General features: G+C 42.6%; 1 protein-coding gene across 1 annotated transcript in view; it reads left to right on the top strand.

Moving 5' to 3' along the window:
- LOC147678561 (extracellular calcium-sensing receptor-like) overlaps nt 1-20,911 on the top strand; it is a 126,194-nt gene that overhangs the window by 5,595 nt on the left and 99,688 nt on the right. Inside the window, exon 2 of the mRNA XM_086945693.1 lies at nt 14,986-15,305. Within this exon, the coding sequence (XP_086801819.1) occupies nt 14,986-15,305 (320 nt within the window). The remainder of the gene's footprint in view (nt 1-14,985; nt 15,306-20,911) is intronic.

Below are 20,911 nucleotides of genomic sequence, written 5' to 3'. Positions count from 1 at the left end.
AGATCCGCTGATCCAAAGACAGACTGATTGGTTTAGGCAACCGACGCTGAATCTGGAGGAATACCCTAGGTATCCGTTCTATCAACATCCCAAGTACCCAATCCCACTTTACAATCGTTATGCTGCATTGTCAGATATGGAGGGAATCGATTGACTTGATCGAAAGATGACAGTGGAAAATAGTTTTGAAAATAGTTTTGTTAGCCCACAAAAGGTTCTCCCCATGATTATTGATCATCAATTCTCAAATGACATTATGTCTACTCAGTGCCTTAAGCAACCCTGTTTGAAAGACATAGCGATTGTCCCTACCACTACGATTGTAGGTCAAAATTACCCTTCCCTAGTTTCTAAATCTAAACAGAATTGCCTCTCCGGAACTGACAATATACTAAAACCACTTATGGGGGGCATAAAGGGTCAGAGACTAAACATCGTATTTCTGTTTTATTTTGGAATGTGGCAGGGCAGCGGGCAAAAGTGACTAATGACAAGTGGATAGACTTTATCCCAAATTTTGACATTCTAGCATTTCAGGAGACGTGGGCATGTGAAGTGATACATATGGAGGGATATAAGACCTATTTCTCGCCTGCCAAACCTTCCATCTCGGGCAGAGCAAAAGGGGGCCTAACAACTTACGTCTCTAACCTCCTTAATACGACCAAAGTTGTATCTATTAAATTAGACCTACATTTCCAGATCCTCTGGATTTGCCTTAATAACAAGGAAAACTTTCTTGTGGTCAATTTTTATAACAATCTCCCAGATCTTGATGCAGTAAATGTGGGAACACTGATTCGATCCACTCAACTAACTTGTATAAGAAAGACTGACAAGGATGTGGCAATCATTTGGGGGGGGGGGATTTCAATCTGGTTCCATGTATTTCTGAGGGTAAAGGTACCTGTGGTATAACAGATGAAGCTAGTAATTCAATCACACACTTTAGGCACTGTACATTAGGCAACCTCCTTAATTAAATGTTGTTTGATCTTGATTTAGTAATAGCAAACAACATTAACAAGGAGGATTCGCTACTTGCTCCAACATTTCATGGGAGGGGACATCAATCAGTTATAGATTATATTCTGGTCTCTAACGGTGCTATGTCGGCAGAAGCAATGTTCACTCTGCATAAAATCCCATTGAGTGATCACACTCCAATCAGCATCTCCATGCCATTGTCCCAAAACTCAAGGAGTGGATATAGCTCGATTTTAACGCAAAACAACTTGGCCTTAAGTAGAACAAATGGCTACGCTTTGAAGTGGGGAGAAATAGACCCGCCAGAAATAACAAAGCAGGTGGTAATAAGGGCCTTCCCACACTTTATAAAATGTCTTAGTATGGATGTATCTGACCAAGAAATTATTATTAACTTCGAGGCAACTCTTAAAATAATAAAAGAGGCCCTTTGGATTGAAATTAAACAAAAACCTAGGCAGAAAAAAGGGTGGTTCAATCACGCATGTACGGTGGCTTACTCCAATTTAAAAAGTGCCCTTAGAAAGTCGGCTAGGATTCCCCAAGAGATCTACCCAGCTCTTACCCTATCAACCTGCAGTTTACAATGCTAGAAGTTGCACAGGCCTTGAAAGCTAGTAAAAGTAGGAAGGCGCCTGGTCCTGATGGCGTGCCAATCCATCTGTTCAAAGCCCAAATGGATTTATGGACCCCCCTTCTCACAAGAGTCCTGAATGCAACTTGTAATGCTGGTTTATTGGAATCCTGGTCACGTTCCGTACTAGTTCCCATATTTAAAAAAGGGGACAGGGGGTCTGTTTCCTGCTACCGCCCAATCTCGCTTTTAGACTCCCTTGGCAAAGTGGCAGGTCGAGTCATTTTAGAACTGCTGCAAGATTGGGCGGAGGAAGGAAGAATCATCTCAGACCTACAATATGGGTTTCGTCAAGGTCTAGGGACCATTGAGCAGGCCCTAAATCTCTCCCTCCTAATTGATAAATATGTTTCTATCAAAGGCGGAGATCTGTACATGGTCTATGTGGATTTATCATCTGCGTTTGATTGTGTCTCCCATTCTAAACTCTGGTCCTTGTTGATCGATATGGGGGCACCATCAAACGAAGTGAAGTTCCTGAGAGAACTCTATTCCAATGCCACAGCCAAAGTCCACAATGGAATAGGAGGTGAGCTGACGGAGGACTTCCCTATAGAAATAGGGGTGAGGCAGGGATGCATCCTGGCTCCCTTTCTTTTTACTTTGTATACCAACGGGCTGGAAAGTGAGATGTTGAAGGATTCCCAAGACCTTCCAATGGTGGAAAATCGCCCAATCCCCGCATTACTTTATGCGGACGATACAGTAATTCTAGCCCGCACCCCAATCGAATGGTAACAGAACCTGGACAGGTACTCAAGGTTTATGGCAGGTCTGGATTTAAAAATAAATATCAGTAAAACCTTTGTTATGAGGGTGGGTTTTAGTCGCAAAAGAAAAATGAGGGGGATTTACCTCAATAAGGAAAAAATAGCGACCACTGATAAATATTCTTATCTAGGCATAACAATTGACCATAAACTTTCATGGACACACGCAAATTGCTTTTCTTAAGAACCACAGCAGCCCTAACTCATTTTGCCAGAAAGCTGGGAAAGAGAGCGCCCTTGGAAATGATAAAGATTTACAAAGCCAAATGTCTTTCTGTGGCTCTGTATGGGGCGGGTCTTTGGGGTTTCGTCACACTTGATAGCATTCAGTGGGTAGAAAATACTTTTCTCAGATATTTACTAGGAGTACCTGGTAGCTCGGGTACTCTTGCCTGCCACATGAGCTAGGTCTCTCATATATTACGGACCTAGCAAGAATCGAACCACTGTTACTGTGGCATAGGATTTGGACCTCAGAAAAGGTAATCTTTACCCAGCTCATTCTTTCCCATTGCTTGAAAATGGATGACGCAAATAACTCAAGGTGGCTGCGATATGTAGCGAGATTTTTCCATGATTTGGGTTGGGACCAATATTATTCTAATCCCTCCGTAATTCATGAGGTACCGAGAAAGGTTCTAAAAAAGAAATGTTTGGCTCATTTAGAGGCTTTGAGATTAACGAGTGAGATTACGAAACCCTCTGTTACTCACGCCTTGCTTATACAAACGGAACCTTTAATACAACCATACCTCACTTAGAACACCACGAGTTATGAACGACATCTGTTGGTAAGGTTCAGAATGAACTCCTTCTATAGATTGGTCTCATTTCCTACTAGAAACAACTGGGCAAAAGCACTTCCTCCTTGTCCTTGTGATGGTCATTCATTACAATCCACTCCCCATATCTTATTTTTTGGTACATTTTATCATAACCTTAGGAAAAAATGGCTCATACCCATACTAAGGAGTATTGGTCTTAAACAATATCGTCCAGCATTGCTGTTCTTACAATTGTTACAGGGTGAGCGGTTGGTTTTCCTAGTGGCAAACTTCCTTAAATGTGTTGTTTGCCATCGTTTGACCATTGAGCGCTCACTACAAAATATTGAAACCTGATTTTTAAAGATATAATAAGTAATGCTTAGACATTTAAATTCAACTTGCAGGTTGCCAATCGAATAACATTTTAGCTTGTAAATATTGTACTTTTTAAATGCATTATAAACGGTTAAATGATTGTATTTATTTATGAAAATATGTATGTTTTGTAATGTATGCTTTTATGATTTGCAACCAAAATCAAAATAAAGCAATATTGAATTGAATTGAGTACTTGTCTTAAATTCTTGGTTGAGTTCATATATGGCACGTTCATTGCATCCACTTTGGGTTTACACTTGCAGTGAAGGACCGGGTTTTAAAACCGAGCGGTGTCAGGGAGAACGCCCGATGCCTTCGAGTTCCCCTGCCTTGGCAAACAGAGACACGGGATACTTCTTGATGAAGTCAAAGACCAAAGTTTATTGGCTGCAATCAGGAACAGAGATCTACGAAGCACACACGGGTGGTTCGCTAGAGACTGCACAAATTCAATGAGCGGAGCATGGTCTTTTATGCCAAAAATCAAGCCTTAGGCAACATTCAAAATTAGCATTGGGTTCATACAAATTGACCATTGACAGTGTGACAATTTAAAAGTAGCGTATGACAATCCCACTTTCCGTTGTCCAGCCCACCAGAATTGACCAAGCAAAATCCAACATTCCTGTTCGAACGGGCCGGGCAAACCCATATAAAACTCTCAACCCAAATCAGTGATTATGTCTTAAAGGAAGGAACAGAAACAGATTGGAAACAAGATAAAAAGGTGGGAGCAGTGTACCCTAAACTCGGGCATGTCCTGCCCTTTGATCTTTATCTGACCAGCTGCTTAACAAGGAACTGGCTCAGCGAGGTCAGCCTCGGGCAAGGAGTCAGTTCGGCCAGGTCATTCAGAAGTCAGCTAAGGCATGCGTGTCTCAAGGACTCGTTCGGCCGCAGTCATCGGCCTATGTGAGGGCAACCACTCAAAATGGCTGCCGTACACAAAATGGAACCCGAGGGTTCGAACGAAATCCCCAAATACGTAGTGTTCTCATAGATCAATTCATGCGAAAACACTCGTACAGGCTACACTCACCATTTGCGGTCTGCTGACACCAAAATCATTTATTTTCGACGACCTTTATTGAACGGGTTCGGAACCACCAAACCAGACCCACAAACTCACGGAACTACAGACCCTCCTTTTGCCCTTACATAGGCAACAGACCCAAACCCATGTCAATCTGATTCCGGATCTATATTCATCAGATCATCTATGTGTTGCTGTAGCATCATCCTATTACTTAGTCCCTCTCCCTGGACAGGTCTCTTTGCACATGCAGAAGAACAGAGGCCACAAAAAGCAGGAGCACACTGTACACAGAGACAGAACAGGAAAAGGATAGCTAAGACCATCCCAATGACCATCGGAATCTTCCAACCCCAAGTGGATATCATTCCCCATAACCATCCCATCAACGACCAATCTCCTTTGTCCAAATGGACAGAATCGGAGATCTTATGTAGCTTGGAAATGGCCTGGAAAACTGACGGAGCGTTGTCTGGAATGAAAACGCAGCAGCTCGATTGAATCAGTTTACAAACTCCACCTCGATCTGCTAGTAGGACATCAAGGGCAACTCTATTTTGGAGTGTCATAAGTCTATCCGACTGGAGCTCAGAAGTCACGTTACTTAGGGCACCAGCAGTTTCGACTATGGTGGACTCAACCACTCTCGTCAACTGGCGAATATTCCTGCTGTTAGTCATCGGTCCCCAGAACGGCAGAAAATACTTAAAGAAATCTCCCAACTCTTGCCCTGCAGTGTCTTCTTGGCTAAAGACACCTCTAGCAACTTTCATCTTATGGTAATCTGCTGCAGCTGTAAAAGTGGGAGGCAACAGGAAAGAAACAAAACATGTGCCCGAAAAATCAGGGGGCAACCATGTATACACTTTGTCATAGCAAACAAAGTAGGTACCCTTAGCAGCTAAAAATGCTGGGGAAGACTGAGAGGTAAATACGTAAGTATCAGTACAAACCCTCTTTCCTAACTGAGCTCTCGGATTCTTGCCATTACCCTGCAGACAATAGGGACCCTGATGGGGCACTATCTAAATTGGTGGAGAACTCTTCGCTCGCTGGTTAACACTCAGACTAACTCCATATCCAGTAATGTCCCAACCACTATAGAGTTGCTTCTCATCTATCGGAATAGTTTCAACGGCATTAGTCCCTTTAACCATGTCGACTATGCCTCTTGCAACAGGACTATTCTTCGGGTTGTCCTTCGGTGAACGTAGGGGATAAACACTATGGGCATAAATAAACATCGTTCTGTAAGCCCAAATCGAACCATTCAAACTAAAAGGCAAAACTAAAAACGGAATACCCTTATCAGTCGTATGGGGCATTAGACCACAGATCCAACAGTTTGTCGTGTTCATCACTAACTGGTGTTGGTGCAAAAGTTGAATAAAGGAATTATTAGCAAATTCCAATCGTCTAACTACCTCATGTTCAGGCAAAGGGTGAAAAGAATGAGAAGAAATAGTAGGTGGAGGTGTAGGTTGCACAGTGGGAACAAACGTTACTTTAAAAGAGAATGTCACATAACTGATTATGAATGTCATCAAACTCAATAGCAAAAATACACACTGTATTAGAAAACATTTCTTTGAGATCAATTTACATATCTTCTTTCTAAAAATCATTGTCCGTGCAGGTCTCTCCAACTCGAAGAAATCCATCCTAAACTAAATATGCTGCTCGCGATGGTAGGGTGTTCTATGCTAAGGAATGCCTCTGTCAACCCAGGGCAACTCCCTTTGGCCAACCAGAACCCTCGACCTAGTGTCTCAGGCTTGCACTCCAAAGACTTTCGGCAACCGCGACCCTACAGCTGAACCCGGATGGCGGTTCGAAAAAGAAAAATGAGTAGATCCTCGGTGGAGAGTTAACCTGCAAACAACAAAAAATCATAAAAAACGTTATTTACTTTCTATTTGTCCATGACTCTCGGTCGCAAATTATAGCGGCTTCTTCCAGGCAATTCTTGATCTTTAAACAACAAATCAGGCTCAGTAGTGTTCAATCGATTCGAAGGTGGCACAGCTTCTTGTAAAAGATCGTCACTTTGTCTCTCAGAGTTCGTACCAATCAAACGAGCATCGCTGAATGGCAAAAATCGTGGAACAGTTTCTGTTTCAGAGTCTGGAAGTCCTTCCTGGACCCACTTCTCGTACGGTAAGGGCAAAGGTGCTCGCTTACAGTGTACACCGTGGATCCAGTTTTTCTTGCCTTGTACTCGAATTGCAGAACATGTAGACAGGAGTACTTGGAAGGGTCCTGTCCAGCGGGGCTGATCGTTCTTGTTCCGCTGGAAATTCTTGATGAAGACCCACGAACCAGGTTCAATAGCGTGGCCTGGATCTTCTGAAGCTTGTGGTAAGCTTTCATGCACCTGTTGGTGTAAGACACGCAATTTAGTCGTCAGTTCGCGCAAATAGTCAAGCAACACAGGGTACTCAATCTCACTAAATCTAGTTGGCCTTGGCACACCCCAAATATTAGCTGGGCAACCAAAGACAACTTCATAAGGGCTCAGACCCATTCTCGAATGTACAGTCATTCTTGTGGACAAGAGCGCTAAAGGCAAAGCGTCTGGCCACTGTAGACCAGTGCTCGCTTGGATTTTGGCTAATTTAAGCTTTAAAGTGCCATTATAGCACTCGACTAAACCAGCTGATTGGGGGTGATTTGCAGCGTGGAACTTCTGCCGAATACCTAGTCCCGCACACACTCTCTTCATGACTTGACCCACAAATTCACTCCCATTGTCACTCCAGATAATTCTCGGCATTCCAAATCTCGGGAAAAACTCTTTTATCAGAACTTTCGCTGTGGAAAAGGCAGTATTGTCCGAGAGGGGGTAAGCTTCAACCCATCTAGAAAAGGAGCAAACAACCACTAAAACATATTTCAAGTTGTTGCATCTCTCCATATGGATAAAATCTAGCTGCAAAGCCTCGAACGGATACGTAGGAGGAGCAAAATGACCAGCTGGTATTGGAGTTCCTTTACCAGGATTATACATCAAGCACACCATACAGTTTTTAACCAAGTTCTCTGCACATTTTGGAATTCCCGCATTCTGCCAAACCGGAGCCAACAACTTACAAATCCCTTTCACGCTGATATGTGCCATTCCATGAGCCATTGTAATAATTGGAAGCACATACGTGTTAGGCAACAACCATCTTTGATGCTCAGACAAATCAGTCCAGCAACCGTCCGAATCCAATCTACCCTTGCTTTCTCTCCATTCATTCAACTCTTTCTCTGTAGCTTCAGCTTGAATGAATTTCACACTCTCAATCATATCTTCACACATACTCTTCTCTGGTACCCATCTCGCCGGACCCGCAACATACATTCGGCTCATCACATTTCTCGCAGTTTCTTTCGCAACTTCATCTGCAAATCCAATTCCGCGACCAACATCATCTGTAACTTTTTTATGGGCACTGCATTTCACGATCGCTACTTGTAATGGCAAAGTAAGTGATTCAATAAGTTCATTCACCAACTGTCCATGCTGGATCTTCGTTCCATGCGAAGTCAAGAACCCACGTTCATGCCACAAACGTCCAAAGCTATGAGTCATGCCAAAGGCATATTGGCTATCAGTATACACATTCACTCGTTTTCCTTTCACCAACACACATGCTCTCGTTAATGCAATCAGCTGTGCTGCTTGTGCTGAATTATGTGGAATACGTGCAGCTTCAACAATCGTATGCAAAGTCATAACAGCATATGCGGCAGTCGTATCACCATTCAGCAACTTAAAACACGAACCATCAACTCACAAAGTACCATCACACTCAGCAAGAGGAGTGTCTCTAATGTCTACTCTCCCTTTCGTTTCTTCTTCAGGTCTCAGAAAACAGTCATGGTGTTCTTCACTATCATCTGTCTCAACTGAAATTGGCAACAACGTGGCTGGATTCAATGTGTTGCATCGTTTAATGTGCACATGATTCGCTAACAACGTCAACTCGTAACCCGACAACCGAGCACTAGTTAAATGCTGTGTCTTCGTACGGTTCAACAAGGTATCCACTGCATGTGGAACCATAACCACTAACGTGTTGTCATAAGTAAACCAGCAGACTGTCGAATTGAAACAGCCGCTGCCGCTGTGGCTCTCAAGCAACTCGGCAACGCTCTAGCTACCGGATCTAGTCCACGAAAAGTACGCACATGGGCGTTGCTTATCGCCAAACTGCTGAGTCAAAACAGACAATGCACATCCCTCTCTCTCGTGGACATACAATGTGAAAGGCTTACTGTAGTCGGGAGTACCCAACACAGGAGCCGAACACAACGCATTGCGTAATTCAGAAAAGCTCTTTTGACAGTCGTCAGTCCAAGGAATCGGATTTGGAGTATCCTTAACAGAAAGAGCTATCAAAGGTTTCGCTAACAAAGAAAAATTAGGAATCCACTGTCTACAGTACGATGTAATACCCAAAAACGCACGTACTTCCCTGTGTCGTAGGCACACTCATTTTCGCAATAGCTTGAATTCTCTCTGGGGTCAATTTCCTTCCCTCCTTCGATAAGAGGTGACCTAAGTAGGTTACTTCTTGTCGACAATATTGCAACTTGGAGAGAGAAACTTTGTGATGACAATCAGACAAGTGGCATAGTAACGACAAAGTGGCTTCCCTACAAATCTCTTCAGTATCAGCAGCCAATAGCAAATCATCAACGTATTAAATAAGGGCTGCACCACCAGGTAAAAACAACAGATCAAGTTGTGTTTTCAAAGCTTGACTATAGATCGATGGACTCTCGTAATAGCCTTGAGGAGCGCGCTTGAAGCGGAAACTGCATCCTCCTAAAGAGAATCCAAAGATGTCCCTACTCTCTATGGCAATCGGGATGCTGAAGAAAGCATTCTTCAAGTCGATCACCGAAAACCATGTGGCTGTAGCCGGAATCAGAGTCAACAAGGCAGTGATATCAGGCACAACAGGAAATTGTGGAACAACAATCTTGTTCACTTCGCGAAGATCGATGACAAACCTATATACAGGAGGCTGTGAAGAATCAGTTATTTTCAAAACAGGCAAAACAGGACTACTGCACACATTACCTCTAGTTTCCTCAATGACACCCTTGTCGATCAGATCATAAATAATCGCTAAAAGTGCACGCTCACCATCACTCGAGATACGATACTGTGGAATGCGCGGCAACTTAGCATTCGCCTTCAGTGTCACAACATATGGGGGAATTTCCAGTAGGCCTACATCATTCGGACAAGTAGCTCACAATGAATCTGGTAAAGAAGACAATTCAGATGGAAGACTATCTTTAGATATATACGTCGGAGAGATCACTCTCTCACCCAAAGTAAGATGAACTCCTGACGGAGAACAATACAATGTCGCATACAATCTCTTCAATAAATCCAAACCCAACAGATTCTCATTACAACCTGTAGTCAAAAGAAGGGGTGCTTCGATCTTACACGGTCCAACAGAAAGAGACAATGGAGCAGAAATCGGATTCGTAACGGGGGCGCCAGAAAAACGTACAGACACATTATCAAAGCCAGACAAAGGTGCGGCAGGGAGTTTAGAGTGCATAATAGAACTCTTTGTAGCACCAGTATCTAGCAGAAAAGGTTCTGACACACCTGATGCAATCACTTCAACATAGGGTCCACTCCGATCTACTGGAACTGAAACAACTCCCTCTCTTCGTCCATGGCTGTCCTAACAATCATTACCATTTACTTCGTCACCTTCAACATAGTAATCATCCATGTAGTACTGTGCTGTCCTACCAGACGAACCTTGCTGCTGATCAAAACTATTCATCGAGTTCTGTGGAGGCAAAGGACGTACGTTCTGTCCGCGACCACTACCTCTAGGCACTTGTTGAGCACCTCGACCTCGTACACCAGAAACACCATTTGTGCGCTGTAACAGAACCGGACAACTATTCTTAAAATGACCCTCTTCTTTGCAATATGCACACTGATTAGGCCCATACGGGAAACGCTGTTGAGAAGACTCGTTTCTTTGCGAGTTTCTCGAATATTGCTGAGGTGGCTGATAATCGCGCTGACTATTAGTACGGGGTGGATAAGCTTGTTGTAGAACAACTTTAGTCTTCAATTCCTTAGTCTTCTTATCCGCTTTCTCTAACTCATCTTTGTGCCTATTTTCATAGTACTGGGCCGTAGCTAAAATCTGTGCTGACGTGGAAACAGCCCAAGCACTCTCGGAATCCTTCAACGTAGTTCACAGCTCGGGAAGCAAATTATGCACGAATCTGTCAACGAACAATCTCTGGCCACCCTCGGTAGCCATATCCTGACCACTGTGATCTACAAAAGTTTCTTCAAACTGCGTGAAGAAATCAGACACAGTCTCATCTTTCTTCTGCTTACATGCAGACAACTTGTCCCAATTAACACGCACTTCTGCCATCAAAGTCTTCATGAAATTAATAATCCTGCCAGGGAGTTGAGCAATTAGTTCTTCAGGCTTAGCACCTCCAACTAGTCTATCATTCGCAGCAACAATGTTAACCCATGTATCACCCAATTCATTATCATGATCCATATGTCGAATCACATTCCAGATAGGCTGTGGAACAGCATTGCCAAACAACATGTCTATGTCTGCTAAAGTCATGACGCACGAACCCACAGTTTGAGTGAGCTCTTTATAATATCCCGCCGGATTTTTGCGCGGATCAGGTAAAGTCTGCTTAATCGCTAGAATTTCAACACGCTTCCAAGGAACGTACCCATACACGCTGAAATTGCGCAGGCGCAGCTACAATATTCAATGCAGCATTAGCCTGTACTGCTTCCTTCCATACCGGAGGAACCTCACGCATCGGATACTGACGCGCTTTTCTCCTAACCGACGAATCAGGCTCAAACAACCGCTCTGAAGGAGCATTATTACTAAACGACAACAACGTCGCAATTGCTCTCTCAATGTCGAGAAGACTCGCAATCGTCCCTTTCGCAAACTCGGAACACACTCGATATAATTCTTCAGGCACTTTACCCACTTCGTCCATCCATTGTTCATGGAGGAACACACACATCATTTCAAAAACGTACCGTTGCTTTGGTGCTTTCCATTGCCGGAAAACATTCATAATACCCTCAAGATCATACTGAGAAGTGTACGTAACCCATCTACGTGCCATGTGATCAAAAACTACGCGCTCATCTGTGTCAGGCAATTGACTACGCGATTGTCTTTCCTCATTAACTGGAGACATACCCAATTGTCCCAACAAAGGAGTCAGAAAACCAGAAAAAGCAGCAGTAATTCGCTGCCTAGTAGGAGGAGAAGATGGAAGAATAAGGGAAGAGGGAACAATAGTAGAAGAATCCAGAGTCGGAGCAGAAGGAGTATTAGAAACAGGCGTAGGAGTAACAGACAAAGGGGAAGGCAAAGTTGGCGGCCCCTGAGGAGGCTGCGCCAAAGGAACAGTAGCCAACGGAAAAGGAGCTGGCTGTGGAGGAATTACGGGTGGCACAACAATCGGATGATGCACAGCCACAACTGGTGGCGGTGGTGCCGTAGCACTCTGTGCATAAGGGGGTGGCGAACTCAATAGATGCGACATCAAAGGATCTTTCGCAAGATCTTTCTTTTCATCCTGCTTATTAGGCGGCAAAACTGGGTAGCATCTATCTACCGCTAACTTCTTCGCTCTAAGCATCTGTTCGCTCTCTCGCTCTTCCTCATTATCCCTAAACGCAACAGCAGCTTGTACCATTGACATACCTCGTTCTCGTTTATTCCTCTTCGCTAATTTCATTTCTTTCTGTTTGGCTTCTTTACGCCATGTGCGGAAAGAGTCAAACATTTCCGGCCGGGCTTTCTTCTTGAACAGCTTCGCTTCGAGATTATCTAAAATCTCAGTTTCAAAGCTACCGTAATGGGGCCTCTGTAGGGCACCGTCTTTTCTCGTATACTTTACCCAGATCTCATTATAGCTAATAGGACCTATACCATGCTTCACGTACAATTCATATGTAGGAGTTCCAATGGGAGGAACCGGACACGAATCCTCTAACTGGGAATCCTTAGAACAACCACAACCAAATATCTTTCCAAGTCTGCTAAGACCAGGCATCTTGCTCACTAGTCTAGCTTCAAACATCAAGGGAAATCTCAAAACGATAGCCTCGCGAATACACGAGTCCCTTGGCTTTGGGGCCCGCAGGTACCAAATCAAAGCGATCCACTAAAGGGATACCAAAAACAAACTAAGGACTAGGAGACGCTCCACTCATACTTAACTGAAATGTCGATGGCGTCACCAGAAGACCCGTCAATCGTCTCGCTCTACAAACGTCTAAGGCTCCAAGACAGGGCGACAGTCAGGGCAGCAGTCCTTTGTAGTCGTCGGAAAGTGGGAAACCTCACAGCAAAGACTTTCGGACCACGCCGACATACAGGGGTCGATGAAGTGGTAGGCCTTCCTCCAGAATTTTCACACGAAGCTCCTCACGATCTTCGGGCTTGGACCGGTACCGCTGAAGTCGCCCTACGTTGGGCGCCAACTGAAGGACCGGGTTTTAAAACCCAGCGGCGTCAGGGAGGACGCCTGATGCCTTCGAGTTCCCCTGCCTTGGCAAACAGAGACACCGGATACTTCTTGATGACGTAAAAGACCAAAGTTTATTGGCTGCAACCAGGAACAGAGATCTACGAAGCACACACGGGTGGTTCGCTAGAGACTGCACAAATTCAATGAGTGGAGCATGGTCTTTTATGCCAAAAATCAAGCCTCAGGCAACATTCAAAATTAGCATTGGGTTCATACAAATTGACCAATGACATTGTGACAATTTAAAAGTAGCGTATGACGACAATCCCACTTTCCGTTGTCCAGCCCACCAGAAATGACCAAGCAAAATCCAACATTCCTGTTCGAACGGGCCGGGCAAACCCATCATAAAACTCTCAACCCAAATCAGTGATTATGTCGTAAAGGAAGGAACAGAAACAGATTGGAAACAAGATAAAAAGGTGGGAGCAGTGTACTATAAACTCGGGCATGTCCTGCTCTTTGATCTTTATCTGACCAGCTACTTAACAAGGAACTGGCTCAGCGAGGTCAGCCTCGGGCAAGGAGTCAGTTCGGCCAGGTCATTCAGAAGTCAGCTAAGGCATACGTGTCTCAAGGACTCGTTAGGCCGCAGTCATCGGCCTATGTGAGGGCAACCACTCAAAATGGCTGCCGTACACAAAATGGAACCAGAGGGTTCGAATGAAATTCCCAAATACGTAGTGTTCTCATAGATAGATTCATGCGAAAACACTCGTACACGCTACACTCGCCATTTGCGGTCTGCTGACACCAAAATCGTCTATTTCCGACGACCTTTATTGAATGGGTTTGGAACCACCGAACCAGACCCACAAACCCACGGAACTACAGCAGGATGTTTTTTTTTAACAAACAACTGCATATTCCCGAATATTGCATTTTTAAAAATATTGCATCTGATTCACTGTATACCTTCATGAAAAGCTTATGTTGGGTCTGCAGCAGACAACTATTATTGCATTATGTTCCAGTGCAGTGCCAGTCTCTATGTTTGGTTTGTGCTTTGAAAGGGCCTTTCTCACACTGAATACTCGCTTTGAACTGTACAATAAGCTGTCTGACCCATTCCAAATTCTCAAGGACATGATACATCTGGTCACAAATATAGATAGAAAACATGCACTAATCCCATGCAGGGTGCATTCCCTGATGGATTCAAGTCATCAAGTCTATCTGCAATTAACACTTAGATAAGTGATTCACCAAATGAAGGCAGATGGTTACTACTTCTAGCCTGCCACCTCCCTGCACTATGAGAGCTGAGGATATATTAAGGCAACCTCGCTTCATTCCCTTGTTAGTGGCCACAATGTCACCTCAACAAAACTGAAGAAAAACATTACAGCAGGCCTCTTTGTTGTTAATTCTATTTCTCTGTGTTGTTAGACATTGCTGATTTTTTTAAGGAATATAAGGTCATTTCATTTCTTAACTGCCAGGTCCATATTGCATAATTAAGCCAGTTTCTGTGATTTAGGAAAGAGTAGAATAACAGGCCTGTCCATCACCCTGTCCACATCCAGCATTACAGAGCAGATGCTAGTGTGACACAATTTTACTAAGGAGCTGGATAAAAAGAAATTATATCTGCTATTACATTAGGAATCCTGCTTAAATTCATCTGACTCAAGCGGCCATGTGGCTTAATGTCTTGATTTCAGCAGTGAAAACGTGACTCCCAAACTCTACTTCAGATTTCGCCAGGTGACATTGAGAAATTGTGAAACAAATATTTTTTTTTTCATGTGACACAGACATATTATCTGCCCAAACAGAGAGGCCTATAGTTACCATGCCATTGTAATCTGTGCTTTTACTGGAATTGTTCCTTTCTGAATTTAGAGAGTTTTATCTCTGGCTAGGGATCCACCCTTCTCTGCTTTAATGGTCAAAGTCTATCCTCAACAATGGAGAGGGGAGCAGGGAGAAGACCCCAACCTCTCCATCCCTTTGAAATTTCTACTCTACCTGCTGATGCATTGCATGATTGCCACGTGCAATGCCCAGATAGTGCGGTCAGGGTGTCGCCTTCCAGCCCATGGGGTGACCGGTCTCCTCAGTGACGGAGATGTCATTCTTGGTGGTATCTTCCCATTTTATGATGACGCAGAATTTGAGAAGATCACTTTCACAGTAGAACCTGCTCCAATTAACTGCCGGAGGTAAGTAAAATAATGTGATGATTTGCTTTATTGGAGACTTAGGAAATCGATATATGTGCCTCCTAGGCAAATAGATCTATGGAAGTAATTAAAAGCAGCATTTTATTTCAAATATATTGATCACCGCTGAGTCTTTTGTGTTTTGTCACTTACATCCATCTTTTTAAAACTTTCACAAATATGGTTATCCTCTTAATTTTTTGCTTACTTTTTTTCCCATTTACACATTATTGTCCTTTTTATGACTACAGAGATCTGACAGACTGCCGTAGCCACGGTGGTGATGCGGGTACCGGCGCACTGCTGTCGGACCGCCCATGACTACTTGGGCAGGCAGACCTCATTGGCACTACTGCAACTTCTAGGGATCAGAGATCCCTAGCGGTGTTGTGGCAGTCTTGAGGCCACAATATGCTTGGCAGGGAGCTGCAGCCCTGCCTAGCATATTACGAGCTTCCTCTACACCATGGTTTTCATAGCAGGGAGCCCGCCATGAGAACTGTGGCAGAGAGGAAGCAATGGGGGCCCTAAGGGGCTCCCTGTCACCTCTGGGCCAGGGGGTCCAAGAAGGGGGACACATGGTGTGTGCCTCTGTCGGCATGCACACCCATTTCCTGCATGGCAAGAATTTGCTTTGCCATTCCGATTCCGGTACCTTATTTATACGCACTGCCGTGGGAACGCCAAAGGACCACCAGTCTGAGGCTTAAAAAGATGTAATCTAATGGGGGGCTTCTTATGTCTTTCACGGTCCTGGAGCGGGGCAGTGGCATAGTGGCCCCGCTCCAGAACCACCAAAGTCATAATAAGACCCTTAATTTTAATATCCTTTATGACTATCTGATTGCTCCCGTTCCAAAATAAGGCAATCTATAGTCCCATCCCTGCTTCTTCAGATTGTTTTCTCCTGTGTAGATCCATCTTAAATTAATTCACACCACTGCTGGAGTTAGCACATTCAGATAGAGCCCAGCGTGGAGGTAAAATGTTGACTTAACAAGTATCCAGACAACATTTCCATAGAGATGCAGTTATGACTGGTGGAAATCGTGTTACCACACGGTTGTCGTTATTTTATTGCTCAACATTATGAATGTAGTAATGGCTCATGGAAACGGTATTTTTGCTGAAGTCTACTCGCATCAAATTTATAGCATCTTCTAACATAAATCCTTTGGGAATTTAACCGTGCATGCCTCTTTAAGTGGACACAGGGCAGAGTGTTACTTCTTTGCTTATTTTAATGTCGTGTCAGAGAATAATATATCCAGTATTTGCAGTCTCGGCATCTAAGGACAGTTTCACCCGTTCATGTCCTACATTTCGATATGTATGTGTAGCGAATGCGAGAAATATTACTTATCACCAAGAAACATCATCGGTTGGTTTTCGAGCCGGCAATCAGCCTAAAAAAAAGACCAGTTTTGTGGGTTCTCACAAAAGTGTCAAATGTTTTTACATTTATTTCAGAGACATGCCGCTAGTGCCAATTAATCTTGGCTTAAGTGAGTAAACTGGATATAATGGAATGCCCTTTTATTTTGTTGGATTGGAGGGTGAACAATTTTCCCTACAGGGAGAACAAGCATTTGTAATACAATAGGTCTCGCATTATTAAAGTTTGAGCTATTGGCATTGCTAATAATAATGCAACACCCTAGAAACCAATACACCCAAAGTATCCATTCCCACTCAAAAGAAAAAGCCGACACAACTGCCAGCCATAAGAAGAAACTACAAACATGCAAAGCTTTGGGACTCAGGATTCTTATTGTTTAAGAAATTTTTATTAGGCATTAAAAAGTAATACAATAGACATGTCATGAAAAGTTAGAAAAAAGTACATATGAATATAATATTAAATGAGCCCAGAGGAGTTTTATGAGGAAAAGGGGGAGAAAGAAGGAGAGAAAGAAAAGAAGGAAAGAGAAAGAAAGAAGAAAACAAAAGAGAAGGAAAGAGTAGAGGGGAGAGAGAAGAGAAAAAGAAGGTAACCGGTGGAATCATGTGGGAAGAATAGCACGTGGTAAGGGAGAGGGATTAGAGGAAAGATATGAAGTGAACGGAAGCCATAACAGATCGGATTTAATTTTTAGAGGTACAGAGGTGTAGGAAGCAATAGAAATTCTGTGTTCATCACAAATGTAGTTCCACCATGTGTGGACAGACAATTTAGAATAATCTTTCCAACACGATAAAATAACTTTAAGTGCAAGAGCAATAAATAGGTCCAATAATTTAGCAGAAGAGGGTGTAACAATATCAATATCATCAGATAAGGAACCTAAAAATATGTGTAAAAAAGATAATGGGGAAGAGAGAGATAACATTTTCATGCAAATATTCCAAACATTAGTCCAAAAAGATAAAACAGGGGAACAATCGTATAGTTGGTGTTTTAGAGTGCCTGGAACGTTGGAACAAGACCAACATAAAGGAGAAGAGGCATGAGAAAATTTATGATTTCTAACCGGGGTAAGAACAACTCTATGATATATAAAGAGTAAGGATTGGGTAATGCGTGCAGCAATGGAAACTTTAAAAATCTTGGACCATAACCGATCCCACAATGCAGTATCGAGGGAGACATCAAGATCAGTCTCCCAAGCAGTCTCTACATTAGATTTGGAGCGACCAGAGGTATTGGATAATAAAATAGAATATACAAGAGCAGCTTTAGGGAGTTGGTTAGAAAATAAAGGATAAAGTGGAGTGACAGGAGTGAAGGAAGAGAAAGACTCGGAAGAAGAAAACAGGGAAGACAAGTGAGATTGAATAGCAGATGTTATAATAGTATATTCAGAGAGAAATGTTGAAGGTAAATGAAACATGTTTTGCAATACTGGAAAGGAAATAAGAGAGGAGTCAAGAAAAAATTGATGTACAAACAGTATATCCTTTTCCTTCCAGTGTTTGAAATAGAACGATTTTCCTTTATATCTAAGAAATTTGTTGTACCAAACCACAGAGGATAAAAAACATTGAAGAGGGGAAAGGGTAGAGGAAAAACAGTTTGTAATAGAGATTGGGAATATTTCAAAATGGGATATTTGGATAAAAAGGTACAATTTGACATAAAGGTGATATGTTGAAAGGAGAAATCTTTCAGAAGGGAGCGTTCCAGGAGAACCCACTTAGGGACAGGAGTATCAATGAAGTCATACGCCAAGGAGAAGGATTGTTTGATCAAAAAGGCAGAGTGGTATGAGTTAAAGTCAGGGAATCGAACACCACCTTCATTTTTAGGTCGGAGCAACTTATGCAAACCTATGCAGGGATGTTTATTATTCCACAGGAATTTTGTACATAGAGAATTAATACGAGAAAAATAGGATTTGGGAATTTTGAAAGGGAGCATAGAAACTGTTTACAAAACATGTGGGGTGATCATCATTTTGATGGTGTCCAGTCTGCCCCACCAGGATAGAAATATGGGGGACCAAATTTGAAGAAGAGATTGAATTTTGCTAGTCAGTGAATCAAAGGTTAATTTAAGGGTATCCTTTAGAGAAGGAGAAAACCATATACCAAGGTACTTAATTTTAGATGGACACCATGCAAAATCAGTGTTATTAAACATGTATTGAAAACATATTGAGTTAAGGGGGAGGACTTCCGTTTTAGATAGATTAAGCTTATAACCTGATATGGAGAAATACAACTGAACTTCATTTAGAAAAGGTGGGAGGGAGGATTCTGGATTAGAATGAGGACATCATCAGCATGCGATATAAAAGTTGGACCAAAACCAAACCATTGGAGGGTACGGAACATAAATTGCCAATTAATACGATCGAAGGCTTTCTCAGCATCTAGGGAAAGGGCTGCCAAGGGGACTTTGACATTCTTACTATGAGCAATGACATTAGAAAAAAGGCGAGCATTATCAGCAGCAAGCCTGCCCTTAACAAAACCCACTTGATCTGTGTTGATTAAGCGAGGGATAATGGAATCAAGGTGGGAGGCAAGGATTTTAGCAAAAATCTTACAATCATAATTAATCAAGGATATGGGGCGGTAGTTTTTGCAATGTGAGTGATCCTTGTCAGGTTTGGGGATAATGACAATAAGAGCATCCAAAAAGGACCCAGAGGCCTTAGCATCAGAAATAAAAGAATTAATTAATTGAAGGAGTTTAGGGGCAAAAAAGGAATGGAAGGAGGAATAAAACTTGACAGGCAGACCGTCGGGGCCAGGGGCTTTTGATTTTTTGAGAGAGTGGATGGCTGTAGTAATTTCCTGGAGAGTAATTTCACGTTCCAAGTGAGAGAAGTCCACCGGAGGGGAAGGAGGGGAAGGGAGACCTTCAAAAAATGTCGTTAAGTTTGCATCAGAGGGGTGTGTATCATCGGAGTATAGGGCTTGGTAATAGTTGTGAAATACTTCAGCAATGTCTTCATCAGAGGTAACCAGTTTATTAAGAGAATCAATAAAGATTGGACCAACAGCTTTGCGTTCTGACTTTTTTTTTCAAATAATTGGCCAGCATTTTCCCTGCTTTGTTCTGGCCACCATGGAATTTAGATTTTATTTTAAGGAGGGTGTGACAAGCTTCATTAGTGATAATTTTGTTAAGGTCTGTTTTGGCGAGAATCAAGTCCTGAAGGGCAGAGGAGGATTTAGAAGTAAAATATATGTGTTCAAGGTTTTTAATCCGTTTAAGCTGATCTTCATACTTTTGTCTATTAAGCCTCTTTTTTGTAGAAACATATGAAATCGTAAAAGCTCGAAAAGAAGCTTTAAAAGCATCCCAGGTGATGGGAATTGAGGTGTCTGAGGGCTTATTAAAAGAAAAGTATTTATTTAAACACTCGGTACATTTTTTCATGAAAGTGGCATCAGATAAAAGAAAAGAGTTAAATTTCCAATGACTAAATTTAGAGGAGGTAAGGAAAAGATCTAGGGTAGTGTAAACAGGAGCATGGTCGGAGATAAAAATAAAGCCAATAACAGATTTTTTAATGGAGGTTAGAAGAGACTTACTAATCATAATATAATCAATTCTCGAGCTGTGTGATGAACATTAGAAAAAAAAGTATATTCCAATAAATCAGGATTACACATTTTCCAGGAATCATATAAAGGACGCGAGGCAATAGCAGATTGAAAACTCTTATGAGATTTGTCAGGCTGAAATTTACTAGAGGACAATCGGTCTGAAAAAGGGTCTAACCATTGGTTAAAATCGCCAGCCACAATAAAATCAGGGCAATCTATGGATGCAATGAGAACTTTGATATCTTTCCAAAATTTTGGGTCTGGGCGAACAGGGCCATATATGTTCAGCAAAACCATCGTTTTGTTATGTATAACAACCTTAGCCATTGCCCAACGTCCTTCATCGTCATTTTGAGAGGAAATAATCTGAACATTCAAAGCTTTGTGAAACAATATAGCAACCCCTCCCTTTTTGTGAACAGCAGGTGAAAACACAACCTGACCCACCCAATGTCTCTTAAGCTTAAGGGATTCAACATCCGAGCAATGTGTTTCTTGAAGGAAAACAACCTGTGAATTAAATTTGGTTAAGTGAGACAATACCTTCTGACGCTTGACAGGATGACCAAGACCTCGCACATTCCAAGAGACAACATTACACATGTTGG

The sequence above is a fragment of the Lissotriton vulgaris genome, chromosome 12 (genome assembly GCF_964263255.1).
Source record: "Lissotriton vulgaris chromosome 12, aLisVul1.2, whole genome shotgun sequence".
Lineage (NCBI taxonomy): Eukaryota > Metazoa > Chordata > Amphibia > Caudata > Salamandridae > Lissotriton > Lissotriton vulgaris.
The sequence above is the reverse complement of the archived record's forward strand: the minus strand, read 5'-3'. Positions and strand labels throughout refer to the sequence as shown.